This window comes from Balaenoptera acutorostrata, chromosome 12 (genome assembly GCF_949987535.1).
Source record: "Balaenoptera acutorostrata chromosome 12, mBalAcu1.1, whole genome shotgun sequence".
In the NCBI taxonomy this organism is placed as follows: domain Eukaryota; kingdom Metazoa; phylum Chordata; class Mammalia; order Artiodactyla; family Balaenopteridae; genus Balaenoptera; species Balaenoptera acutorostrata.
Window position 1 is genome coordinate 78,838,583 of NC_080075.1, and position 15,445 is coordinate 78,854,027.

At 49.8% G+C, this 15,445-nt stretch overlaps 1 protein-coding gene and 1 non-coding gene across 2 annotated transcripts; one reads left to right on the forward strand and one right to left on the reverse strand.

Moving 5' to 3' along the window:
• The first annotated feature begins 4,056 nt into the window (after nt 1–4,056).
• Nucleotides 4,057–4,182, forward strand: LOC114238103 (U6atac minor spliceosomal RNA). Its single transcript, XR_003623525.1, has one exon. It is a non-coding gene; the product is annotated as a U6atac minor spliceosomal RNA (small nuclear RNA).
• A 6,096-nt stretch (nt 4,183–10,278) lies between these two features.
• On the reverse strand, nt 10,279–12,730 carry RHOB (ras homolog family member B). The gene has a single exon (XM_007183467.2). The coding sequence runs from the start codon at nt 12,347–12,349 to the stop codon at nt 11,759–11,761; it is 591 nt and encodes a 196-aa protein (XP_007183529.1). The 5' UTR covers nt 12,350–12,730; the 3' UTR covers nt 10,279–11,758.
• Between the last annotated feature and the right edge of the window lie 2,715 nt (nt 12,731–15,445).

A 15,445-nucleotide genomic window follows, 5' to 3' on the forward strand; every position in this document is an offset into this window, starting at 1 on the left:
TCACAGTCTGCTGGTGGCTTCTGGAATACGATGGTAAGTGTTGGGATAAGGGTAAGGCAAGGCGCTGGAGAGCGTGTAGGTGGGTTATCCCACCCAGTCTTGAGAGGTCAAGGGAAGGCTTCCCAAAGGAAGTGATATTTACCCCAAAGCCTGTGGAGCAAACCTGTCCAGGCCCCAGAGGCACAGAGAAGCCACTACCCACGAGAAATGGAAAGACAATTACCCTTTAAATACCATGTTTATTCCCAAGACACAAATACTAGAGGATTCTAATTTTGGCAGCCCTGCCCTCTATTCTGTTTATTGAAATACTCAGATGGTGAAGGAAGCACTACCACAGAGAGCTCCTAGAGATGGGAATTTCGCCCAGGACTCACCCAGGACCTGCTCACCAGCACCAGCTCACCCAGGCCTGGCACACAGTAGGTGTACAAACCATGTGTGTGGAATGGACCAGGCAGCCTTTGGGTGATTTCCCAAGCCTGGTCCTGATGCTCTCCAGCCAGCTTTGCTGTGAAAGGCTGATGAAGCCAGGGTAAGGGCAAAGACACAAGGGGGCGATGGGGTGGGCACCAGACCTTCATTTTGGGAAGCAGGGGAGGGAGGGTGCGGCTTCCCGCCTTCCTCCTCCCACCAGCTCTGGGCCCAGAAGGATGAGCTAGATCAAGATGGGGTTTATCCCTTGAAGGCACAACAGCTGTGATTGAGAAGAGGCAGGAGGTCTCCCCCAGAGAGGAAGCCCGGCTCTCCTTGAGGAAGAGCTCTCGAGGGTCCTAGCCCCGAGCCCGGAGCCCATCCTCCTGCTCTCACCCCAAGCCTGCTGCCTCAGCCCGCTCGTCAGCCCAGCGCCCTTCACCAGCCACGCACACAGGCAGGTCGCAGGGCCCATTATGATGGGGGGACCATACTAATTAGCAGGGATCAGGGGTCCAGATGCGAGCTGGATCAAATCCCACGTGGAGATCTTTAGCCTGTCTGCCCTTGTGAGGGAGCCCCCAGATTTTTTCATCAGGGCCTGACCCCATTCCTGGTAGCCCTAACTGGTTGAGTTTCTCGCTCTCTGATTCCTGGACTGCCAGGATCTGATGGGCTACTCCCATCGTATGGGCTAGTCTACCGCCCTTCAGAAAGCAAGTTCAGATCCAGGGCAAGTCCTGTCTCCTTGAACTCAAGCGGCGTTTCAGCCCTTGGCCTATTGACCAAGGAGGGGCCTCACAGATCTTAGTGTGGTTTGAAGGGGGTGCGCCATAAGCCAGCTCATCCCAGTGTCTGCCTCCAGCCCAGTCTCGGAAACTAGACCTTGCTTCCAAACATGATAAGGCAAGTGACCATCCCTGACCTCGCCTTCTACCACTGACTGCCGGAGTGCAACCTCCCCAGGCCCGGAGGTCACCAGACCACAAACCCCCAGATTTGGCCCAGACTCCTCAGAACCTGGAAGTTGGCACAGTTGAGCCGATTTAAGCATCTATTTCCAAGTCACCTGGAGAAAACCTGCCAAAGTGAGATGGGAACAAACAAGTCTCCGTTCAGCAACCGGCCCTCCGCAGGACACTCACCCAGATCCCATCGAGGACAGGCATTACCAGGAACTCAAGTTCAAGGTCAGCTTTCTGAAAAAGCCAAAAGATGGGAAGGGTGAACAAGGAGGGATTCACCTTTGAATGGGAATTTCCATGCTGCACCCCTCCTCCTGTGCTTCTATCCCTGACGATACAATTTTTGTTGCTGTTCTTATTTAATGAGAAAGTAAAAAAACAAACAAAATTGGAGCTAACTCTGAGCAAAGGCCTCTGCTCCAGTCTAATCCTGCAGTCTAATTAAGCTCGGCTCCTACCTCCGTGCCAGGAGAACCAGTTTGCCCAGACTTAAAGCACTTACTGTACCAGCTCACTTGTGGTAAGTTTTGTAAAATCCCGCAGAAATAAAGCTGTGGGCTCTTGCTCTCAGAGGCACTGTGATGATCAAGTCTCCTCATTTCTTTGTTTTCCCTTTCATGGTGGGGTGTGGGGTCTGCCGGTTTTGCTGAGCTGCATAATAGGCAGGGACTCTCTTTCTCGGGTTACAAATGCAGCAGCTGAGCCCTGGGTCTTGCACACACAGGACTAATGGCTGGATCTTTCTAGCCTACGTTTCTCCATCACTTAGAGGTTGTCAGCATTTTTCCTGGTATTTGCTTCACCTGGAGAAATTGCTGATTCTCCTTCGCTCTGTGGCCACGTCAGCAAGGTGAGGGTGTGCAGGCTCTCCTTGGCTCTGCGCCCTGTCCGCCCTGCTCCTCCTTATGTGTCACCGGGTCAACAGACTGGTATAGCGCCCGTACAGCCTCTGCTGAGGACACATGCGCACCGCCCTCCTAGGAAGAAAGCTTGCTGCTACCCAGACCCCATAGCCTTCCCTTTGGCACTCAGATGGCTCAGATTCTACCACCACATCCTCTGGGACCCGCACAGTGGGCACTTCTTCCCTGAGTTCGAAATTCATCCTATGCAACCCTGAGAATCTCCAGTTTATCAAGGACCCTCTGAACTCGAGCTTTTATTCAGTAACTTAGTAGTTACTAAGTACCTACCACGTGTCAGACCCCGCGCTGGATGCTAGGGCTTTAAAAATGAGTATAATGTGATACCCTGAGGAGCTTACAGTTGAAAAAGTCCTTGACAAACAAAACAGTGGTTATTACTACACACTCATTTATCCAGTAAAGTTTATTCCACCTCTACTTGTGCTTAAGGTGCTAAGATGAGTCCAACAGAGGGAAGGGAATCAAGATTTATTGAGGACTTAGAATGAGCTGGGTCTGTGCCGAGTACTTGGTTTGATCTTGTTTAATCTTCAGAATTATTTCCATTGTACAAATAAAGAACCTGAGGCAGTGGAGAGTAAAAATAATTGGGTCAAGAATGCCCAGACAGTGAAGGAGAGAGTGAGGGTTGCTGCCTGTAAGCCTTGATTTTCCCACCACGCACACTGCCTTTACTGCAGGTGACAGAGATGAACAATACAGGGGGAGAAGTGACGTGACAGGACGGGGGACACATCTGCACTGCTCCACCCCTGTTCCTTTTTCTTGAGGTCCCCGGCAAACTCCCAGAGCTGCAATTTCTTCCCACACCCGCGATTTCTTCCCACACCCAGCTGAGAATGAGAGGGTTACACTCGCCCAGAGTCGGGCCTCTTCTGCACCCCACTCATGGTAGTGCTGGGCCTTCTGAATTCCCTTGGCTAACTGGTGAGACTGCTTACTAGTTGGTCACTAGGTCATGGGCGGAGGTTGGATCCTATCAGCCTGCTAGAGAACTCGTGGCATTTTAAGCCCGATTAGTACTCTTTTTCCCTTTGAATTGTTTATGCCTTCACTGCATTTCATCTTTGTTCTTTCAGATTTGGCAGGTAACCAACTATACAGTCTGTAATTTCTACCATTACCCATGAAGTAAAAACTTTGAACAATTCTCCCTTGGCACAGATAAGAACAACTTCAGAGATCCTGGGCTGGCTCATTTATGTTGGTGTTTTCTTATGCGTGTAGGCTGGATCTCCATTTGGCCTACAATGCTCGACTGTCTTGGAGGAAATCTGTAGCCACAAAATTGCTCAACCAAGAGGAAGAGGATGGATGGACAGAACTTCCCATTTACAGAGCCAGCCTGGTTATGCGACCAGATCTTACCCTTTCCCATATTTGGCCGTTACAGACAAGTGTGTATTTTACAAGTGACTTTTTTTAGCACTCATATAAATAATACTTTTTATTCTGTCAGAGTCCCATTTATAATCTCTCCAGAATTAAATAGCACATGCATTCCTGCATTCCTTTTAGGTGCCTCCAGAAGGTTTTGATTGTTTATCCAAAGGTTAAACATGTTCTGGAATCAAATGAAATCAATCATTAACAAAGTGATGAGAAACTTGCTTCTGGGAACATTTGTTTCTTCCCTTTTCAGGATTGAAGGGAGAAAAAAAATAGCTCCAAATGACAGCCAGAGGACAGAGGTCACACAGAGTGATAAAAACCCAAGGCCTAGTTGCATAGCCCATAGAATTGTGCTTTCAGTGTTGTATGAAAGGAGAGAAGGTTAGAACTCTCCTTGACAAGGACGGAAGAGGCCCTTGGGACTGACAACACACATACGGTTAAGGCACTGCCACCTACTTTGCGGCATCTAACTACTGTTTTGTGAATTGGGAGATTGGGATTGACATACATACACTATTGATACTATGTATAAAATACATAACTAATGAGAACCTGCTTAAGAGCACAGGGAACTTTACTCAATGCTCTGTGGTGACCTAAATGGGAAGGAAATCCAAAAAAGAGTGGATCTGTGTCTACGTAGAGCTGATTCGCTCTGCTGGACAGTAGAAACTAACACAACGTTGTAAAGCAATTCTACTCTGATAAAAATTAAAAAAAAAATATATATATATAAAGAGATCCTGAAAAATCAAAAGAAAGAAAAAACTAAAAGAGAAGAAAAGAATTGTGCTTTCGGATCATGGTTTCTAAAATGAAAAACCTGGCCAGTGGTGCCAGGCTCCCAACCCAGAAGCCAAAACTGCCCAGCTTCCTCTGATGCTCGAAGCTCAGCCCCGGTATCAACCAACCGCTCATCCCCCAGGTGACCCTGCAGAGGGTGGCCTGCAGCCCCAGAAATGTGCTTCCACTGCCTGCTCATCTCAGGATCACCGGGAGGACTTCCCCAGAGATCTCTCCGGGCCTGAGTACCTTGTGATTTCTGCAGGGGTGGGGTCCAGAGAAGGCCTTCCCTCAGCTGGTGTTGTCAGCGCCCAAAGCCTGGCCTCACAGGAGCACTTTCTTAACTTCCCTGGACTCAGCCCCGGCGCCAAAAGCAGTTGGTTACTTGTCATTGCTGCGTCACACATAACTCATGTCAAAACAGTGATTTACCTGCTTGATTCCGAGCATGCAGTATCGGAGGACTGTTGGACCCTCCATGCAGCCCCGTCATTTTTTAACTGACCTTCCTCTCATTCCCCATAGCAGCTGTTGAAAGCCTTTGCCACTTCCTTGGGTCTCTTAGAAGTTGGCACTCCCTAAATTTCTGTCCTTTCTTTAATCGATTCATTCATTCTACTACTACTTATTGAGATCCTAGATGTGCCAAGCACCTGCTGAGCAGTAGAGACACAGCAGTGATGGAGCAGACATGGCCTCTGTGCTCATCGTGGAGATTAGACCCTGACTTACAATCTCCTCTCACTCCACACACTCTTCCCGGATCATCTCGTTCCTTCTCCAAGGCTTCTGTTGCCACCTGTGCCCTCATGGCTCCCACTTTGCTCAGCTGACCCATCAACCCACCCAACTGTGTGCCAGACAGTACCTCATGGTTAGCAGTGAGGAAATCAATCTTGTAAAGAGGGATGGTTGAGTACCACAACGACGACTCTTATCCCAGGATGCCTTTATCCTGGTGATACTTGCTCTGATCCCAGCTCAAACCACCATGATGGAAACCCTCAGAAGTGCTGCTTCTTTTTCCCACCTGCCTAGACATGGATGATATTCTTCCCAATTACAACAGAAGTCTCCCTCCCTCCCCATACCCCATCACCCCCCAGCAATACCTAAAATTCACCTAGAGTGGGTCCTCAGAGAGAGCAAGGAACTCCTTCCTTGTTGCATAAGGTCTACTTTCTAAGACCATACTTCCTATCCCACGACTTGCTTCTTCCAAGGAAGGTTGATATGATGAATGTCTCCTCCCATATAGATGAGACTTCTCTCATCTGTATAGATTATGGCCTTTCCTCATCTCTCCTCATGACCTAAATGGGACACAATAGTCTAACTCTGTAAAGAAATTACACAGATTTTGGTGTAAGAGGGAAGGTGAGGAGAATGAGAAGGACAGTATTTATGTCCAAAGGTACCTCACACTCAATGTATATAAAACCAAAATCAACATGTCCTTCCGGGCCCTCCCTCCAAAACTGCTCATCTCCTGCTTATTCTTGTCTTAAATAATGGCATCAGCATCCTCAAAGTCACCCACACTAGAATCCTGGTGGTCAGCATAGCACCCGCCACTCCAATTCCCACACCTTCTACCTCCTGAATGTCTTTCCAATCTGCCCTCTCCTCCCCTGTTGGTGCCTTAATTCAGGCCTTCTCATCTCTACCTGGACCAGGGCAAATTCTTCCTCACTGATCTTCTGACCTCCCGTTTTCCCCTCTCCATCCAATCCATCCTCCGCACTGCATTCAGGGTGATTTTTCTCAAATCATCCCACCACATATGTAAGTTTGTTGTGCTGGAGCAAGACTGCCTGGGTTTTCAAATCCATATGAGTTTTGTGACCCTGAGCAAGTTATCTAACCTCCTACGGCTCAGTTTCCTCATCAGTAATTGAGAATAATAGCACCGACCTCAAAGTCATCATGGAGGATTGTGGTAGGCAGCTTCGACAATGGCTCCAACGACCCCACCTTCTGCCATGAATGCCCTTGGGTAATGCCCTCCCATTGAGTGTGGGCTGGACCCCGTTACTTGCTTCTAATGAAAAGAATACAGCAAAAGCAATGGGATGTTACTTCCAAGATTAAGTTATAAAAGATTTTGACTTCTGCCTTGCCCACACTGTCTCTCTCTGGCTCTTCTCTCTCGTTTGCTGTGATGAAGCAAGCTTCCATGTTGGACTGCCCTACAGAGAGGCCCACGTGGCAGGGAGCTCAAAGGAGGCCTTGGCCAGTGAGGAACTGAATCCTACCAGCAACCATATGAGTGGGCTGGGGAGCAAACCTTTCCCCAGTCAAACCTGGAGATCAATCGAGCCGCAGCCAACACCTTGACTACAGTTTCAGGAGACACCCTGAGCCAGAGGACTCAGCTAAGCTGTGCCTGGATTCCTGACTCACAGAAATGGTGAAGAAATAAATGTTCTAAACCACTAAGTTTGGGGATAATTTGTTATACAATGATAGATAACTAATACACACATAAAACAATACAGATGAAGCGCTTAGAACAAGATGAAGCGCTTCGAACAGTGCCTGATGCCTACATTAGCTATTGTCATCATCGTCATCATTATTATTACTTGTGCAGACACACGTAGAGATTGAAAGCTCTGTGAGGGGAGGGACCATGCCTGCCTATTTGTCTACTGAGTCCCAAGCTCCTAGCACAGTGCCAGGCACAGAGTCCTTTAGTCAACAATAAATATTTGGAAGGAATGAACCAGGGTCCTCTAGACGACTCCTACCTCCCAGCCCAAGAAAGGGGCTGCTGAGAGTTGAAGGAGCAGCCTGAGTACCCACTTTCTCCCCCCAGCTAGAAGATGGACCAAGTAAAGTGGTTAAGGTCTGTCCCCCAACAAGCTGGAGTACGAGGTCTCTTTGTGGTGTCGCAGCCTCCTTGAGCCCAGGCTGCATGTTTCCCAGGAGCAAAGTTATCACAAAGCTAGCCCTTGTGTCTGCCCCCCATCCCTGGGAGGCACAGAGAAAACAATGAAACTGTCTTCACCAACCTTCTCTCCTGGCCTGTGTGTGGACAGGGAGGGCCAGGGAGAGGCTGTTTGACTTGGCTGGGTAACATCATTTTTCTTGACTGAAGAAATGTATGCCAGAACGGCTAAAAGTAGAAGGTAGTTCTCACCCAAGAGAGCTTTATTCCCCAGAGGCCAGGCCCCACAGTAATATAAAGAAGCTGTATCTTCCATCTGCACATCGCCCACTCCTGCTTTAAGACTTAGGTCAAATGTCTCCTCTTCCATGACACCCTCCCCACCTTCCCCTGGGCTCCTGTTGTGCCCTGGGCCTGACGCCCCCATTTGAGCATGCTCAGTGAATGCATTCCCGGAACTGCCTGGCCCACCAGGGCAAGGATTGTGTCCTGTTTGTTTTTGTATCCCTTGTCTCAGCAGAGTGCTGTTGCGTTCTGAATTCAGAATGGCAGAAAGAAATCTCTAGAAGGGCATTAACCCCCCTGTTGCACAAGAATGTGGAGAAGAGAAGATAGGGGTTATGTATGGGTCATCCTGGGAGGGAAATTCTCTGAAAGTGCTGTGCTCTTTAAGGTAGGGCAGTCGGGACTACAGGGCACTACACCCTCAGCCTCGGGAATGTGATTTACTTTCCTGCTGAAACGACCTCCCTCCTCTGTGCAATGACATGAACTCTCCTTTATTCTAAGCCAGTGGTTCTCAAAGTGTGGTCCCCAGACCAGCAACATCAGCATCACTTGTTCCCCACCCCGGACATACTGATCAGAGACTCTGGAAGCTAGGCCCAGCCATCTGTGTTTTAACCAGCCCTCCATGTGATTCTAATGCATGCTTAAGTTTGAAAACCACTGTTCTAAGAACACTGAAACACATGTGAAAAAGACCCTAGAAATACAATCCAGATTGATTTCAAATTAAGATTAAACAAGAACCCAAGCCAATGCCCCTTGCTACGAAATGCCCAGGATCAATGAAACACCCCACTATTCTCCACGAAACCATTCAACAGGCAATTAAACGAACTCAGCACATTTATTTTAAATGTGCAAAATGAATTTTCATATCCTAAGAGTAACACCAGATGTTTTACCTCTTTTTTCCTAATTGATTTTCCAGCCTACAGCAACTCGTCTTTATATTTTCCAGTTGGATCTAATGCAGCAAGAAGAGTGTTCTGGCAGGATTATTAAATGCCATGCATTTTAAAACAAGCATAACCCAGGCTGCCATGTGTCACCTGGGTTGTGGTCTTCCTAAAATTAAAAAAAAAAAAAAAAAAAAAAAAAAAGGCAGCTATAGGTACCAGGCAGATTTGAGCAGGCAGGAAACCCAGAAAAGGCCCTTTCGGGGGCTGGGACTCCAGGCTCTTGGCTGGTTGCAAAGCTGAGTTACTGGGCATTGAGCCCAAGCTTGAGCTCTTCACAGAGTCCTGCACTCCCTGGTACCAAAGGATTTGCAAGCGGTAAAACTTGCAAATCAACATTTTGTCTTTATGTGGAAATTTTTGGCTTTAAAATGAAGATGAAAAAGTAGGCTGAGGGCTAGAGGTGAGTGAGGCCAGGAGCTAAGGAAAGGATGAGGCAGTGGCTTAGAGAAGCCAACCTGGTGGACCCTCTCCTTGCTGCTCTGTGCCTAGAGCTGCCCAGACAATTCCCCTCTGTCGGCCAATGAGCCTGGCTGTGCAGGAGGCCCTGTTAATGTGTTTTGTTTTGTTTTGTTAAGTGGGTGAAAAGTCACCAGCAACCAGGCTTGCCTCACTCAACAAAAGCTCTTGGGAGTCTAGGGAAAGCCAGGGAAACAGAAGCCTCAAGTTTTAAAGCAAAGGGATTCAAAAGGGGCCTTCTCTGCTTCTGCCTGGAGGAGGTGGGCTGGCGGGGGGCGGGGTGTGGGGGGCGGCAGGCGGTGGCAGCAGGCAACTAAGGGCTGGAAACCCAGAAAGTGTTGATTCCAAAAACAAAAACCACGTCTTTGGTAGTTGGGAGAGGTTGGCAGTATCTGCTACCTTTCCTCGAAGATGCTGAGGCTGGCAGATTTGAGCCCTCATACCTGTGGCGGGATTTTAATATGGTCTCTGAAGATAAAGCTGCCTGTCTGGTTCTGGGACCCACTGCAGCAGGCTGTCTGAAATTAGAGCTCATATGATTCCACGTCAAAGTGTGCCTGCCCCAGCTTTCAATAACAGCCACCCAAAACCTCGTGTTCTGTCCGTAATGCGGCCACTCCTGGCACTTAGAATAAAGCATTTTGGGCTCCATATAGACCTTCAGATGAAACTTCAATGATAGAAGAATCAGCTTCTGATCTGGGCTCTCCCCAACTTCCACCCAGGAGCTCAGGCCAGAGATAACACCCTACAATCTCAGGGGGTATTGTGTAACCCCATGAGGATCTGAAGGGAACCCAGGAACCAGTCTTTTAGACAGAGAGCCTGGTCCCACACCGGTGATTAACAACAACAAAAAAGTCATCTAAATTTTAAATGCACAAATGACACCTTTCCAAGTTTCAAAGAATAGGAAGCAAAGGCCCCATAATAGACTTCGACACGAGTGCTTAAGACATACAAACAGTACATGTTAGGTCAAAGGTTTGGGCACTGGGTGCCAGGGTAACCTCTGGCACTGGGACAGAAGGAACCTGGTCTCCCATGGCCACGCAACCCCACACGTCCTCGAAGGGATTTCATCCCCATTTCCTACAAACACTATGAGGGAAACTGAGTTGGTGGGACCTCCACTGCAGAATTCTGCCCTTGCCCCCAAATTCACAAGAATATTTTTCCACATTATTAAACCACAGGAGCCATTTTATAAATGTCATCATCATAGTCTTTTAATATTTTACATAAAAAAACTGTATACACAGCTTATAGAACTTTTATGTAAACATTATAAGCTCACCACTTTGTCATTTGTCAGTTTATTTAAAAAATAAAAAACAAGACAACAATTTAGTAGAAGTACCACTGGATGGGGAAGGGAGGGGGGAGAAAAGAGACACTAGGGGCAGGTTTACTCTCTGTACAGAGATGCAGAGAAAATTTCACACAGCTTTAGAGACTGCCTTGTGGGGGGAAAAAAAAAAAGGTTTTAGATAGGCCCTAACGCTTGTTACTGCCCTTTCTCAAACGAGTGCGCATACCTGCACAAATAAAATTGCAAAACAGTGTTGCCACTTTTTTCAAAAGAAAAAAAATTAGTGGTTTCTTTATCTTCTCCTTGTTTTTTAAAAGTCATCATTTTTTTAAAAACATCAGAAGTAGATGAGGTTACAGTGTACAAGTGTGGTCAGAATGCTACTGCCTTATGCAAATGACAAGTGCATTAAATGTCAAACAATGAAACAATTGTGCAAAGAATTCTTCCACACACACACCCCCCCAAAAAAAACACCCAAGTTTTAGCCTTTAAATAAATCAAATAACATCCGTTTCTTGGACTTAACGATTTTCACTTGTAGGACAGGCACAAAGTTCGCTTATGGCAAAAACAACCTGCAGCACACTTTCCCTCCTCCTGGCTGTGGCTGGTGAGGGGGTTCGCAGGGGGGGAGGGGGGGCTGGCCCGCAGGAGCCAGGAGTCTAGAAGCTGTGTCCTCTTATCCCCAAGTCGGCTGCAAATGTCTTCCCCAAGGGTTGGAAAGATGGCCAAGTCTTGTTCGTGCTGGGATGGACGCCTGACCCAGGCTGGGCCGGAGCTGTTCCGTCACTCCACCCACCACCACCATTAAATAACACCATCCTACCTCCGAAAATAAAATTATATCTATATTTATATAACACCCCATCCTCCCCAACCCTCCCCTCCCGCAGTTCCCGAGGTCTATGTTACAGACAGGGGATAGCAGGCGCTCGCTGGTTATGGACGAACATCTGATGGGGTGCGGCCGCACCCCGGTGCCAAGCTCGTCTCCGGGAGGCAGAGGTGGGCATGGGGTGAAAACCCGGCGGCGGGGAGTCGAACATACACACAGCCACACACTCTGAAGAGGCTTGACTCTTCAGAAAAGGGTGGTCAGGGGACCCTTGGCACTCAGCGGGGCGGCCAGGCCTGTGCAACACAGCCGGACGCACAGACACTTGGAAAGCGGGCGCCCGGTGCCTACCACGCGGATTCCCGGCGCCAGAGCCTGAGCCGCTGGGCCACGTCTGCCGGGGCTGAAGGCAGACACCAGGCAGTCCGGTGGGGTCCTTGGGGGACGCGGGTCTCCCCTTCCCCGGGCTCGTGGGGGCTGGGCCCGGGAGGGGGAGGCGCGCCGGCAGGGGCAGGAGGGGCTGGCGCGGCCCTCATAGCACCTTGCAGCAGTTGATGCAGCCGTTCTGGGAGCCGTAGCGCTTCTGCAGCGCGGCGCGCGTGGCCGTCTCGAAGACCTCGCGCACGCCCTCCTTGGTCTTGGCCGAGCACTCGAGGTAGTCGTAGGCTTGGATGCGCACGGCCATGGCGCGGCCGTCATCCGTGCGCACCGGTTCCTGCTTCATGCGCGCCAGCTCTGTGCGGACGTGCTCGTCGCTGCGCAGGTCTTTCTTGTTGGCCACCAGGATGATGGGCACGTTGGGGCAGAAGTGCTTCACCTCGGGCACCCACTTCTCGGGGATGTTCTCCAGCGAATCCGGGCTGTCCACCGAGAAGCACATGAGGATCACGTCGGTGTCCGGGTAGGAGAGCGGCCGCAGGCGGTCATAGTCCTCCTGGCCCGCCGTGTCCCACAGCGCCAGCTCCACCTGCTTGCCGTCCACCTCGATGTCGGCCACATAGTTCTCGAAGACGGTGGGCACGTACACCTCGGGGAACTCGTCCTTACTGAACACGATCAGCAGGCACGTCTTGCCGCACGCGCCGTCGCCCACCACCACCAGCTTCTTGCGGATGGCCGCCATGAGCGGGCCGGGCCCGGGCAGCAGGAGGGGGCCCGCGAACGCCTCGCGGCCGTCCCGCTCGCCGCTCACTGCTCACCTCGGGCTGCGCGCTGGGGGAAAGGGTTGCTAGCTGCACCCAGGCCCCGGGGTGGCGCGTTCTCTCGCTGTGCTCGGGCTGCCGCGGCGGGGTAGGTGGGGGCGCCGGGGCATAGGGCGCGCCTTGCGTCTCCGCGCTGCTCCGGAGCGGTGGCCGCTCTCCTCGTCCCGGGCCCGGGGTCGGCGCCTTTGTGCGCGAAAGGTGGCTAGAGCAGCGGACCCGGCCTAGCTCCCTCCCGGGTCTCTCTAGGCCTCAGCAAAGGTACAAGGGAACACACACGCGCGCAGCCTGACTGCGGTGGCAGATGCGGGCTGCGGCCCCAGCGCCCGCTATTTAAAGAGTTCGGCGACTTTCTTAATATAGCCGCCCAATGGGAAGCAAGCCGACTGAGCTCATCGCTGCGGAGCTTGGCTCTAATTGGCCGTCCGCTGCAGCCCAGGGGCGGGGCCGGGCGAGCTTGATTGACGGCCCAGGCCGCCGGGCTGGGAGAGGCAGCGAGTGGGGAGTCTTAACGCCGCGGTGGCTGGCCCTGCGGGGCTCGGGCGGCACCTGGGTTGCCGTCTTCGCCGCAGCTTGTGCGCGCGAAGCGGGAGGGCTGGAGCTAGCTGCCCGGAGCCCGCGGAGCCTGGACGAACGGTTCCGAGAGAGGCGGCACTTTGCGGGCCGTTGATGACTCCCTCCCACTCAAAATTGCCCTCTTGCTTCTCAAACTCCCAGCGGGTGGTCGGACCTGTGGGGGAGGGAGCGGCTCCTTTAATGTGGTTTTGTTTTTAAATACACACACACACACACACACATGCGCACACACACACACACACAGAGGCACACATATACACACACACACACCCACACGTTTGTTTCCAAGCAAGGTTGTTGGGGTTTTTTGTTTTTAATTCAGAAGCGGCCCCTCCCCTGGTCGAGTCTGCCGCCCCCATCCCTCCACCCGGTACTCTCCCTGACTCCTGGGTTTGGATCTCCGAGAGGGTGGCTGTAAGCTGGGTAGGCCTGGGCCCAGCCTCTGGCTCTAACAAGTCCTGCCTCCTACCCGCTTCTCGGCACCCAGCCTAGGTCCCTATGTGAAGATGATTGGGAGAAGGAGGGGCAATGAAAAGCGAAGGTCGAGGCTGGTTGCAGAACTTCAGGTCCACTTGGAGGAAGTTACCGGGCAGAAAAAGGCAGCCTCAGCCCTGGTTTGGCAGGATTAATTCAGATCCTGGTCATAAGGTTGAGAACTGTCTGGAGTAAATAGTACAATAAAATCCAACCACCCCACACCCCATTGGGCAAGAATAGGCTGAGGCCCCAGGGAGTGGGAGGAGAAACTTGCAGGCTGGGACACAGCAAATTAGTGTGTGGTGGGGTGCTAGATCCCCAGTGTTCTGGTCCCACCAGGACTTAATTCATCTATTCCATGAATTCTGCAGGAGATGACACCTACGTCTGAGCTAGAAGAACCTAAGTCAATGGATCTCAATCGACAGAAGAGGTGGGAAGGGGGAGGGAGGGAGGGAGAATCTCCCAGGAAGGAGGAACAGCTTGAACAAAAGCAGAGATGTGGGAAAGAGTAAGACAAATTCTAGGAACAGGGACTAGCTTAGTGTGGCTGCCCTCGGTGGAGAGAGAGAGAGAGGTGAAACTCAGGATGGAGGCCAATCATGGAGGAACCAACTACACAGGTTGGGCCATATCCATTCTGGAGGCAGTGGGATGCTTACTGGTTTTTCAGAAAGGAGAGACCCACTACATCATGATGAGGTTATTGCCTCATATTTCTGCCTCCACCTCTGACTGGAAGCTGTTGGAGGGCCTGGATTCTGTCTTATCTCAGCATCTTGAAGCCCTAGCACAATGCCTGACCCTATGCAAGCATCAGTAAATGACTGTGGAGAATTCGCCTAAATGCTCAGGAACTCAGTTGGAACTTTCTGGAGTCTCTTACCTCAGACTCCAGACTGCTTTACCAACCATCCAACCAAACCCCGGGCAGCCAGCTGTAGCTGAGCCATGGTGTTTTCACACATGATTCATATGTTGAGATGTAGGTCCCCGAATGGATGCCGCAGATATAATCAGGTCAAATACAACATTAGTGCCACTAACCCCCGGAGCCCATCCTCATTTAAGTGACCAAAACTGCTTCCCTCACATTGGATTATCTCCACTACAATGCCTAGCGTTTTTGTTTTTTTAATTTTGTTTTTCAGATCTAAGGAACTGAACTGTCAATAAGTAAATAATTTCTCCAAGTGGAATCCCGTGGGAGAAAGTAAGGGTTTTTTTTTTTTTTTCTTTTTTTTTTGGATCATTTGTTTAGGGCTCCAATCTAGCAACTTTTTCTTTTCTTTTCTTTTCTTTTAATTTTAATTTGCCTGTTAGAAAAATCTAAAAATCTAGAAAAATCTAAATTTTTCTTCCTTTAATCAAAACCTTTTATAGCTGTATTGTTAACACTGCTTTCCTTTATCTTAATATAGCTTGGGAATCTTGGCTTAAGCTTCAAATATTAAGAAAATATCAAACAAAGTTTTGTACCATGTATTTTTTTAAAAACTGGAATACAAAGAATCAGGAAGAGGGATTCAATTCACTCATTTCCTGACTCTCAGACATATTATATGAGGTGTTCCAAGCTTGAATCTCAATACTGCAGTAATTTCTAAAAATATTCAGTTGGTAAATTATGCCAAAGTAAACAAGTAGAAAAATCCGTATTCTGCAGCAGCTTCTTTTCATGGTCTTCATTTTCATGTCCAGGATCCTTTGACAAGCTCTGAGAAGACTGGCTACTTCAAATACTGTACCACTCACGGGATAAACTCTCCCAAACTAGGGGATGTGCCTAATGGCCTCCTCACTGCCTCTGCTCTCCCTTCACAACACACTGGCAAAGGACAAGGATAAAACTGACTTGTCAAGGAGAGCAAATCATTTTAATAGTTAACTTTAGTAACCTATAGATTCGTTGTATGACAGATACCCACACTAGTGAGAGAGGGAAGTTATCCTTCAGACAAAAGGGA